Here is a 12,245-nt window from a genome sequence, read left to right as displayed (position 1 = left end):
ATCAACATGAATTATGAGCCATGATTCATAAATATGCTTAGAAGGTTTACTCAAAAATAAATCCCTCAGGAGTAATGCATATGCTTATATATTACCATTAAATCTCACCCCCATCCCAGTAAACGTCCTTTCTGAGATAGGGATAATTTATCTTTGGTTAGGGTGACCATATGGAAAGACGGACAGGGCTCCTGTATCTTTAATAGGGTTGTGCACGGACCCCCCAATCCACTTCTCTTCCAGATTCACAACTTCCGGATCGGGTCCACTCTGCTCCGCCCCGCCTATGGTCCGCTCTGCTTTGCTGCGGAGCTCCGGATCCGGATCGAAGCTCCGCTTTTCCCCCCATAGACTTGCATTGAAATCCAAAAATGCCTACAACTTTTTTTCTGTTAACGTTAGAAACCTCAAACTCAGCACCTTGATAGCATATCCATGTATACACATGCATGCCAAGCCTCAAGTAAATCCAAGCATCCCCTGATTTTGGGGGGATTTTTGAAAATCCAACACCCCATTTTCAGAAATGGGATTTACTCTGACATTTTTACAGATAAAAACTTGGAAGTGGGCACCCTCACAGATGCCATATAGATCCACATTCATGGCAAGTTTCAAGCAAATCCCATAATCCTCTTATTTTTGGCGGGGGGTTTAACCTTTAAAGCATCACCCCTAACCCCAATTTACACCCCTTCGTTATCTCTGTCAATTTTCACATTAGAAACCTCAAGTTAGGCACCATGACAGCTGATCCATGTATACACATGCATGCCAAGCCTCAAGCAAATCCAAGCATCCCCTGATTTTGGGGGGATTTTTGAAAATCTGACACCCTATTTTCAGAAATGGGATTTACTCTGACATTTTTAAAGATAAAATCTTTGAAGCAGGCATCCTCACAGATGCTATCTAGATCCACATTCATGGCAAGTTTCAAGCAAATCTCATCATCCCCTGATTTTTGGTGGGGTTTTTTCCCTTTTAACTCACCCCAATTCAAGTCCCATGCTAGAACTCCATCAATTTTCATGTTAGAAACCTCAAATTAGGCACCATGACAGCTGATCCATGTATACACATGCATGCCAAGCCTCAAGCAAATCCAAGCATCCCTGGATTTTGGGGGGATTTTTGAAAATCTGACATCCCAGTATCTCAGGGATTTTTAAAGCTGCAGACAGCTCAATGGGCTTTCTTTATTTATGGCCATTTCAAAGGAAATCCCAACATGCCATGAATTGGGGAGTAGATAAACCTAAATATGAATCTTCTTCCACACTTGAAAAATGTATTTGGAACTTCAAAAAGTCTAAGAGAGCACAGGGAGGACTTATCCTGAGTCAAAGCAAGACACACACAAACCATCCTTGCAAGGCGGGCACAGAGGAGGACAGGCAGCACTGGGAGCAAGCATGCCAGAGGCTTGTGGGGTTGAACCATAAAGCCGATCATGTAGTACAGCTGCCAGTCACCAGGTGGGCAGAGAGGCAGGCAGAGATATGCCATAGATCTATGGGGAAGTCAGTCCCAGCAGATACCCCAAAACAACAGCACCCAGGCAGAGGCGGGAAGGCAGGCATGGAGCAGACATTTCTGGGGGCACAACGAAGTGAGCCAAGGATTGTTTCAAAGCCAGTAATGCAAACCATCCCTGTGAGGCAGGCACAGAGAAGGACAGGCAGCACTGGGAGCAAGCATGCCAGAGGCTTGTGGGGTTGAACCACAAAGCCCATCATGTAGTACAGCTCCTAGGCACCAGGCGGGCAGAGAGGCAGGCAGATATGTACAACTATGCCAAAGATCTATGGGGAAGTCAGTCCCAGCAGATGCCCCACCACAACAGCACCCAGGCAGAGGAGGGAAGGCAGGCATGCAGCAGACATTTCTGGGGGCACAACGAAGTGAGCCAAGGATTGTTTCAAAGCCAGTAATGCAAACCATCCCTATGAGGCGGAAGCAGCACAGAGAGATGCCTTTTCTTTTGCATCCAATGGCTAGGAGGATAAGAGTAAAGCTTTGTGATCCTTGCTTCAGAGTTGATTGACTGCATTGTGATCACAGCCATTATTAAACAACAACAAAATAATAACGTTAAATAATAGCAGTACTAATTAATATTAATAGTAACAGCAACAGCAGCAGCAGCAACAACAAGTTAAACTACAATGAAAGCCTGCCTGACTTCACTGAAGAGGAAAAGCCAGGAGAGCTTGGGCTATGGGGTATATAAAATGTAATAAATAAATAAAGGAGGGGTGGAATTAAAAGCAGCAGTGTTGCTGAATAAACAACAAGATTTTTTTTTTAAAGACTATGTCTGTCTTTTACCAGTAAGAGGAAAGTGGATGTGCCCAGGGGCAGGGGGAACTGTGCCAATTTGACTGGCCCTAAGTACCAGTCTTTAAGAAGCTACCTGACACTTCAACACATGACAGGCATAGCTTCTCCACTGGTAAATCTTTGGACGGTTCTGATGACCCTCCAAGGACAGGAGTGTGTGCACTGGGCACGTCCACATGCCCTAGGGGACCTCAACCCCTTGCACCACATCTATTCAGTTGTTCACCAAGGTTAGGGTGGGTAGCAGTGCTGTGTTTCCTATCTGTTATTCATTTGCTCAGTATATGATTTCAGGTTGTGTTTGTGCATTTGGTGGGGCTACTGTTTAAAAAAAACACTGGGAAAAGTCCGTTCAGAGACTAAGAAAGAAAAGTTTCCCAGTATCCCAAGTTACTAAGTATCCCATTTTGCTTATCCCCCCCTCCAACTTTGGGATGGGAGGATGCTTCATCAGGTGATCATGATTGGGAGTTGAATCTGCCTCTCAGCACTTCAAAGAGGTACCTCTCCCGCTTTTTTACCCTATTTTAAAAAAATATATAGCAAGCAAACCGCAGCATGCAAAGTGCTGAAAATAGGCTCAAAATGACCCCCACCCATGACTCTCTAAGCACAGCGAGTTTCAAACAGATAGCTTGAAAAACAAAAAAGTTATCCAATAATCTTTTCCGCGATGCAATCCTACGGGCAAAAAAATCCAAAATGGCGGGCGGAGCGCTCAGCGAAAAGAGGAGTGATCCGCTTATGGTTGCTTCTCTTCGCCATGCTTCTCCAGCCCCCCGATCCTGTTGTGGAGGCAGATCACCCCAATCCGCTTCTGCTTCTCCGATCCAAGGAGAAGCGGATCACAGCCCTAATTTTTAACAGTTGTATTGAAAAGAGAATTTCAGCAGGTGTCATTTGTATATGTGCAGAACCTGGTGAAATTCCCTCTTCATCACAACAGTTAAAGCTGCTGGAGCCCTGCCCTCTTTTAAATCTGGTCACTCTAGTATAGCTCCTGCAGCTTTAACTGTTGTGATGAAGAGGGAATTTCACCAGGTTCCCCATATATACAAATGACACCTGCTGAAATCCCCTTTTCTATGCAACTGTTAAAGATACAGGAGCCCTGTCCTCCTTTTCATATGGTCACCCTATCTTTTGTACCTTTGGGGAAAGCAGCAACTACTGTGTAGTTTCTCAGCGTTAACGGGTATAAGCCATGGCTATCAGAAATTGATAAAAATTTCCTTGCAAGCCAATCAACTGAAGATTGGTGTGTTTCTGCTCTTGGATCACAGTAAGATGCAGACTTTTCTTCAAGCTCCTTGCAGCTCTTTTTCTATAAGACAGCAGTTTACATTTTTATGATCTTGAATTGTATAGCTATTTTGTCCCCTTTAGAACAAGATGCAGAACGACATCGATTTCATTTTTATACAAACTTCTAATGCCAACACTCTCCCTGTCCTTATTTTAGATTGTTCAGAAACTCTATCTGCTTGTATAGCAGAGATAAAAGTCAACATTAACCTTTGTTTGCTTTGGGGTGTTTTTAATTGTCTCAGTGTTTTGCCTCCGTTTGCATTTCTTTTTTTCTGGAGGAGATGGATTGTGCTCCATATGTTTTTAAAGCAAAGTACTACGGACCCGTCTGCATTTCCCTGCGATGCTCCAAACCAAAATATTGTTTTCAAGATAACAAAAATGCTTAACATTATTTATTTATTTATTTATTTACAATATTTATATACTGCTCCCCATTGAAAATTTCAGAGCGGTGTACAAAATAAAATGAAAATAAAAACAGAATACAATATTTAAAACAGATTTTAAAAGAAGCAAATACAGTGACTCATGGCTGGAGATTAAGGAAAGGCTTCCTGGAATAATGCTGTTTTCAGGAGGCGCCAAAAGAAGTACAAAGTTGGCGCCTGCCTGAACTCCAGAGGCAGGGAATTCCAAAGGAGGGGGGCCACCACGTGGAAGGCTCTTCCCCTGGTGGACTCTTATCGGAGGATGGGTCTATGTGGAACCACCAGAAGCATGCACTCGGACGACCTCAGTGACCGGGCAGGTTAGTAGGGGAGAATGTATCTGAATCAATACGGATCTGAATCAACAGGAAAATGAATATCTGCCCCTTTTCCGAAACTTTCCAGCTCAGTCAGACAAAACCAGAAAATGATGGAAAGGAACAGCCTTTGAAAACGGTTCGGAAGCTGCAGCTTGTGCAAATGCAGCAGCCAGATTGATAACTGGAACAAGGAGGTTCGAACATATAACACCAATTCTGGCCTGCTTGCATTGGCTGCCTATATGTTTCCGAGTCCAATTCAAGGTCCTGGTTTTAACCTAAAAAGCCCTACATGGCTTGGGACCGCAATACTTGATAAAACGCCTCTCCCGACATGAACTTACCCGTACACTGCGCTCAACATCTAAGGTCCTCCTCCGAGTGCCTACTCCGAGGGAAGCTTGGAGGATGGCAACAAAGAAGAGGGCCTTTTTGGTGGTGGCCCCCCAACTGTGGAATGATCTCCCCGATGAGGCTCACCTGGCGCCGACACAGTTATCTTTCAGGTGCCAGGTCAAGACTTTTCTCTTCTCCCAGGGATTTAACAACATATAACAACGCTAAGTTTGCTTTTAACGGACCCCAGAACTGTTTTTTTTAAAATGGATACTGTTGTTTTTATGTTTTTGATGCTTTTAAATGTTGTATAGTTTTTTTAATGTTTACTGTTTTAAACTTTTGTGAACCGCCCAGAGAGCTTCGGCTATGGGGCGGTATATAAATGTAATAAATGAAATAAATAAAATAAATAAAACAGTTACCTGGTTTCCTATCTGGAGAGAGAGCTGCTGAGGCACCCTTCCTAGCCTGGAAGCTCAAAGCAGTGTAGCCATCTTCATTCTCCATTGGCAAGCAAGGGCTGCAAAGGAGCAGTTCATAGCTGCACACAGCCAGCGAAGTAGCGCTGAAGATTTGTCAGTCTAGCCTGGGTGATGGTCAAACACATTTGCCTGAATCATGCTTGACTTCAACCACAAAACCAGTTGCACCTTATCAGCGTATTATGAGCTATGCTGCAGAGAGAGCTGGAGCAAGGTGTTGGGGTGTTTTTTTTAAAAAAATATATCTTTGTTTTAACTCTTGGGTGAAGAGAGGTTGAAGGAGTGAGTTTGTTGACAGCAGCTTAAGATTGTTCGCTTTTGAGACTGGATTTTTACCTTCTGTGATACGTGTGCAAACTCCTATGATGGATGATAACTAAGCACTTTTCAGATGTTATCTGGATTTCTATAGATAATAATAATAATAATAATAATAATAATAATAATAATAATAATAAAAATAATAATTTTATTTCTTACCCGCCTCTCCATTTGGATTGAAGCGGGGAACAACAATAATTATAAAATACATAAAACTGAATTAAAAACATAGTATACATTATTAAAACATCCTAAAAGTGGCAATGGACAGCTGTACATGCAGAGGCTCTACTGAAATCTTCCGGTGAACGTCTGTTGGTCGAATAAGTAGTCACCAGTGCATAAGGCCAGCTCCAAGTTTTGGAGGCCCCTTACCTGAGTGAGTCTACCTTTTCACCAGCATTGTCACCAGTAGGCTCACCATATGAAAAGGAGGACAGGGCCCCTGTATCTTTAACAGTTGTATAGAAAAGGGAATTTCAGCAGGTGTCATTTGTAGGCATGCAGCACCTGGTGAAATTCTTTCTTCATCACAAGTTAATGCTGCAGGAGCCCTGCTTAGTGTGACCAGATACAAAGGAGTGTAGGGCTCATGTCACTTTAACTGTTGTGATGAAGAGGGAATTCCACCAGGTGTTGCATGCCTACACCTGCTGAAATCCCCTTTTCAATACAACTGTTAAAGATACAGATGCCCTGCCCTCTTTTAAATCTGGTCACTCTAGTATAGCTCCTGCAGCTTTAACTGTTGTGATGAAGAGGAAATTTCACCAGTTGCTGCATATATACAAATGACACCTGCTGAAATTCCCTTTTCTATGCATCTGTTAAAGATACAGGGGCCCTGTCCTCCTTTTCATAGGGTCACAGTATTCTACGGATGCGTGGGGAGGAGGAATCTCTTGACATGTTCCAGTACATATCTCTTGGTTGGGGAAGGAGCCATCACAATGTCTTTTCCTCTGAAGAAGCCCTGACAATGTCTCAAAAAGTCTCTTTGGCGGCAGTTAGGGCCTCCATCTACTCATGGTCATAAAAGAGGAAATACATTGCCAAAAGGAGGCAAAAAAAGTTGTAGATTTGGCTAAAATGTGCATATGATCATTTATGTGAACAGTTACTAATTTAGAAATAATTACTAGAATTTAAATAGAAATGCAACGCATCTCACCATAGTGGGGAAGAATATGACTGTGAGCTTCTCTGCATTTCAATTTTTTTTGCTGCTTTCTACTTCCATTCAAATAAATGAAGCTGCACCATCTAGTGGCAGAATTATAGCACAATGACTCCAATACACAGGCCAGTTTCATAGAATCATAGAATAATAGAGTTGGAAGGGGTCCATAAGGCCATCAAGTCCAACCCCCAGCTAAATGCAGGAATCTACCTTAAAGCATACCTGACAGATGGTTGTCCAGCTGCCTCTTGAAGGCCTCTAGTGTGGGAGAGCCACAACCTTCCTAGGTAACTGGTTCCATTGTCATACTGCTCTAACAGTCAGGAAGTTTTTCCTGTTGTCCAGCCAGAATCTGGCTTCCTGTATATTGAGCCCATTATTCCATGTCCTGCACTCTGGGAGGATTGAGAAGAGATCCTGGCCCTCCTCTGTGTGACAACCTTTCAAGTATTTGAAGAGTGCTATCCTGTCTCCCCTCAATCTTCTCTTCTCCAGGCTAAACATGCCCAGTTCTTTCAGTCTCTCTTCATAGGGCTTTGTTTCCAGACCCCTGATCATCCTCGTCGCCCTCCTCTGAACACACTTGGTATTGCTCTATGTGGGCAATGTAGGTTGAAGGCACAGGATGCCTGATGAGGTTGGACTATCCATTTTCTTGGCTGGTCTTAAATGACTTCCACACCAAGTGGTCCATCCCCATTGCTGCACTCTACTGGTGGCCCTTGTGCATCTGTGTGAAGCTTCTGTGCCATGTGGTTAGGATGGTGCTCTGTGGAGTGGGAACTGTGGCAGTGGTGGCTGGTGGCTCCAATATCGGTGGGGCTTTAAATCTGCTCAGGGTTTCAGTCAGAAACAAGCAAAATGCCTTGGCTAATGGGCAGTATAAAAATATAATCAATAAAAATAAGTGGGCTCTCCAAGGAGTTGAATTCTACCCCCCAAATGCATTCAGCACTTTGGATAGCTCATTTAGAGTTCTGACCAGTAATGACTGAAACCCAGAGTGGATTCACAGCCCCACTGATATTGGAGCCAGCAGCCTTAACTGAATTGTGGATTCTTGACTGGCCTCCTCCTCCTCCTCCTCCTTTCGTGCTCTGCTAGAGACATTGCTGGCTGTGAATGCAAAAGGCTGAGCTTGGTCTTCATTCCACGCTTTCCACAGGCAGATCATGAACCTGCATTGCCCAACTTGCTGCTGCTGAGGTGACAAGGATTGCTCTTTTAAACTGCAGTTGTGTTGTAGCCTTCTTTGTCCACTTCTGACAAAAGCAAACATATAACAACCAACAACAACTTCTTTTCCTGACACAGTTCTTGTTTCTTCAGCAGGACTTGAACCCCTTCTCCCAGGGAGCCTATATGCTGCCTTCCCATGTGAGTTGTGGAGCTACCTGTATGGTCTGTGTAACATTTGTCTTTCCTTCCTCATATGTTCCTGCCTGTTGCACAGCCCAGGGGGTGATTATTATCTGATGGCTTTCAAACCACTGTGCAGAGGGATCCCCAAAGCGTATCAGTTGCTGAGCTCTCTGTCCGGGTTTTTATTTTTAAATATCCATAGTTTCAGTCCAACCCAGGCGGTTGCAAGGAGTTGCATCAGTCAATTTAAAGGTCAAGAGATAATTGGTTTATTGGTTAATGACTTGACAAAAGTGATTGATTGTCAATCAAGCTGTAAAGTGGTAGAGAAAAATAATGCTGTGTATATAAGTCTTGTGTAGAAGCATATCTTCTCTCTCCTGTGTGACCATGACGTTGTGTGAGTATAACTGTATGATATTGTAAATAAGATCTCTGTCTATGCCTCAGTAAAGTGTTGCTGAAGAAATTACTATTGCTGCCATTTATCTTTGTGGCTATATTTGCTTTCTCTGAATCCTGCCTGGAACGCTGCATTGCTCTGCTAATCTCTCTGATTGGAGAGGAATTTGTTTCTCCGAACACCCCAACACTCTCTTGCTGACTTCATCACAGGGTGCTCCTCTAAATGATCAATTTATTATTGTGATTGGCCACTCATGGAAGTTTGTGGGTCCATTACATGATTATTATTTTTTAAAAAATGTTTTATTATATTTATATACCACCCCATAGCTGAAGCTCTCTGGGCATTTTACAGAAGTTAAAAACAGTGAACATATTATACAAATTATAATATAAATTATACAAAATTTAAAACCATCAAGAACATAAAACAACAATATCCTTTTAAAACAACTATTCTGGGGGCAATTAAAAAACAAACAACTTGTTAACTGCCTGGGAAAAGAGAATGATGATGTCATCAATGACCAGGATGTCTCCCACGTTACCTCCTGGAAATCCCATTATTAAAAGAATCACTTTTAATGTGGTAATAACTTGAAAAAACAGGATCTTCTGCCAATAGGTGGTGCTGATTCAATGGAAGTGAACAAGCACGCTTAGAGGGGAAATGAACCGCCCAGAGAGCTTTGGCTGTGGGGCGGTATATAAATGTAATAAAATACTAAATAAATATTCAAACCATGTGGTCACCCCTCTCTGCACGTGTAATGCAGCCCTAACAATAATGCCAAACAAAAGGAATCACAAAGTCCCGGATAAGCGATGCAATTTCTCCTCAATGTAGAGACACCTTCTATGTATTATGTGGATTGTGCCATCCTTGTATGATGTGGTAAGGTGGTTGTCCTTCTGTGTAGATTGTGGGGTATGGAGTGGGGAGATCCGTGGCATGCTGCTCCAGGATTGATGTGTGTCAGAGATGTTGCCAGGGTTATTTTGTGAATGGCCAGTGTTAATAAAGCCTTAGATCCAGATTGAAACTGGATTAACTGCTCTAGCAGAAGTGAACGTTCCCACACCCTCCTTCCCACAGTAGCCCCTCCAGCTCCCTTAATCAGGTGAGCTGTGGGGTGTGTGTGTGTGTGTGTGATCCCTTAAAATCAGGCAGAGGGACCTTATCACTGTCTGTTCTTTCTGTGTTTAATTTTCCAGTTACCTCAGTGCTGATCCCAACCATGTCTACATGGACCTGTAACTCAGGATAACCCTTCATGCATCTGAAGAACTAGCAGTAGCCCATGACAGATTATGCCATAATAAATTTGTGCGTCTTTTAAGGTGCCACAAGACTCTTCGTTGTTTTTGCTGGCACAGATTAACTTGACTACCCCTCTGAAAATTGTTACACTTTGTGTTGTTGGCAGTGCAATTTGTCTCCTTATCCTCAGCATTGCTGCTGGGCGTGCATAAAATCTTGAGTAAAGCTACATGGCAGCATGGCTCCAATTTTAGCAGATCCCTGTATGGTGGGGCCGTGGGATTCCTCTTTTAGAATCACAAAAAATAAATTATTTTTTTTTTAAAAAAAATGGAATTTTTGAGTTCTGCCCCAAACTAACGACTCCAATTTATTGTTTTCTTTTTCTCCTGATGTCATCTTCCTACTCACGAGAGATGGGTTTTACAGCAAAGATGACTCGCAGAATTATTTAAGAAGAGAAGGTTGAGAAAGGAGTAGAAATTTTGTAAGCTTGGAGTGTTGCAATGTGGTTCCACGCAGAGAGCATTGCCCCAGACTCAGCCCTGTTAGTTCCCCAGTACCCAGCATTGAGTTCAATGAGGGGACAGAAAGAAGCCCTGTTCAGGCATTGAGTCTACGTAAGGTAAACATGCAAGGAGAAATCAATGTTCTGAGTGGCGTGGAGAGCCTTCACAGATACGGGGGATGCTCCTCTTCAGAGAGTTGGCCTCCGGGAGTTCAGGGTGATGAAAACAATGATGGAGGGGAGCAGGGATAGCGCCCTCCCTCTCCTCATGTGTTTACACAGAATCAGAACACCTGAATAGGGCTCTAGAGGTTGTATGGAGTGGGCTGTATAGAGAACATATGAGGGGATTGTGAGGCTGCACAGGCTAGTCCTGTCTGCTGACCATGAACTCCTTCACACAGTTTTTCTGTGTGTATCTGTGTGTGTGTGTATGTGTGTGTGTGTGCAATTGTTCTTTGGATATGGGTTTTCCTCATGCTTTACACAACAACTTTGCCATGCAGCTGTTGTTTCAAGTCTTCCCCCTCTTTTCCCGTGTTATTTTGGAAATGGGAAAATGCGGCATTTTTTGCGGTCACACAATGAAATCGCCATCGCCTCCCCATGTATTCCTCCCATCATGCTATGGCCCGCTTTATGTATGTGGGTCTTGGATGGTGCGATATTGATGTCTCTACTGATGAGGATTGGGGGTGGGAGTTTCTTCTCCCAAGCCTCCTTTGACCTCCTGCCCTTCCGCCATTTCACTCCTGGGAACAACACTGGGAACTTTGGAGGTGCCGGCATTTCACAATCTGCTTCATTTCACTAGTACAACATGGAGCCAACCACTTCGTGGCCCGATCGGGAACTTTTGGATTGGGCCCGAACCAGTTTGGGTTGATCCGACCCTCCCCTAACCCACTCCGGATCGGTTCCCAGAGCGAGAACTGAAGGGTCAGATCGAGATTCGCCCACCATTTTGTCCCCCCTTCCCCACTTGTCTCCACAGCAGATGGTGGAGGCAGGTAAGTGGGAAACGGGGGACAAAATGGGGGGGGGGCGAATAAGTCCCCCTCCCCCCTTACCTGGCTCTGCTGTCCGCCCCTGCATGGACTGCAGCGGCGGCCCCCCCTCCCCCCTCTTACCTGCCTCCGTTGTGGTCTGACGCTGGCTTATCTAAGGGCCAGGCCTCAAACTGGAAGAGCAGGCCACGGGCTATTTCCGCTTTGAGGCCTCGGCCTCAGTTGAAACCGTCGCCGGACCGCGGCGGAAGCAGGTAAGCCCCCCTCCCACCTTACCTGGCTCTGCCACTGTCGCTGCATGGATTGCGCCACCGCCACCAGGTAAGCCCCTCTCCCCCCACAGTTACCTGTGTTCGGAGCTCTGGATCTAGGCGAAGTGATCCACTTTGTATCGATCTACTTATTATTATTATTATTATTATTTATTTATTTATTTATTTATTTATTTATATAGCACCATCAGTGTACATGGTGCTGTACAGAGTAAAGCAGTAAATAGCAAGACCCTGCTGCATAGGCTTACAATCTAATAAAATCATAGTAAAACAATAAGGAGGGGAAGAGAATGCCAACAGGCACAGGGTAGGGTAAGCAGGCACAGGGTAGGGTAAAACTAACAGTAGAAAGTAACAGTAGAAGTCTGCACAACATCAAATTTTAAAAGCTTTAGGAAAAAGAAAAGTTTTTAGTTGAGCTTTAAAAGCTGCGGTTGAACTTGTAGTTCATCTTGATCTGCAGCTTCCCTGACCCAATTCGGCTCCGCCCTTGGCGGAGGCAAATTGGGCCACTCCGTTCCTGCTTCTATGAACCGAAACGGAGTGGAGCACAGCCCTACAAACTAGCTCACCCAGAGGACTGAATGGAGTGCTGGCTGCATCCCACTGTTGCCTGTTACACCTCTACAATTTCAGAGGCCCCAGAGGGAGTATTTCTCAGGTTGGAGATTTCATACTTGTGGACCAGTCCAGACTGGTCCAT

The 12,245-nt window shown here is 44.1% G+C and overlaps 1 protein-coding gene across 6 annotated transcripts in view; it reads right to left on the bottom strand.

Moving 5' to 3' along the window:
* LOC134395997 (killer cell lectin-like receptor subfamily F member 1) overlaps positions 1–12,245 on the bottom strand; it is an 86,754-nt gene that overhangs the window by 13,917 nt on the left and 60,592 nt on the right. For 2 of the 6 annotated variants that reach the window (XM_063122304.1, XM_063122306.1), the window contains exon 1: positions 5,164–5,315. The exons of the other annotated variants lie outside the window; for them this stretch is intronic. In XM_063122304.1, coding sequence (XP_062978374.1) covers positions 5,164–5,248 — 85 coding nt within the window. In that variant the 5' untranslated portion in view covers positions 5,249–5,315. Of the gene's footprint in view, positions 1–5,163; positions 5,316–12,245 lie in introns of those variants that run through there. 6 annotated transcript variants of the gene reach the window in all.

This window comes from Elgaria multicarinata, chromosome 3 (genome assembly GCF_023053635.1).
Source record: "Elgaria multicarinata webbii isolate HBS135686 ecotype San Diego chromosome 3, rElgMul1.1.pri, whole genome shotgun sequence".
In the NCBI taxonomy this organism is placed as follows: Eukaryota; Metazoa; Chordata; class Lepidosauria; order Squamata; family Anguidae; genus Elgaria; species Elgaria multicarinata.
Note: the sequence above shows the minus strand (reverse complement) of the source record. Positions and strands in the feature narration are given on the sequence as shown.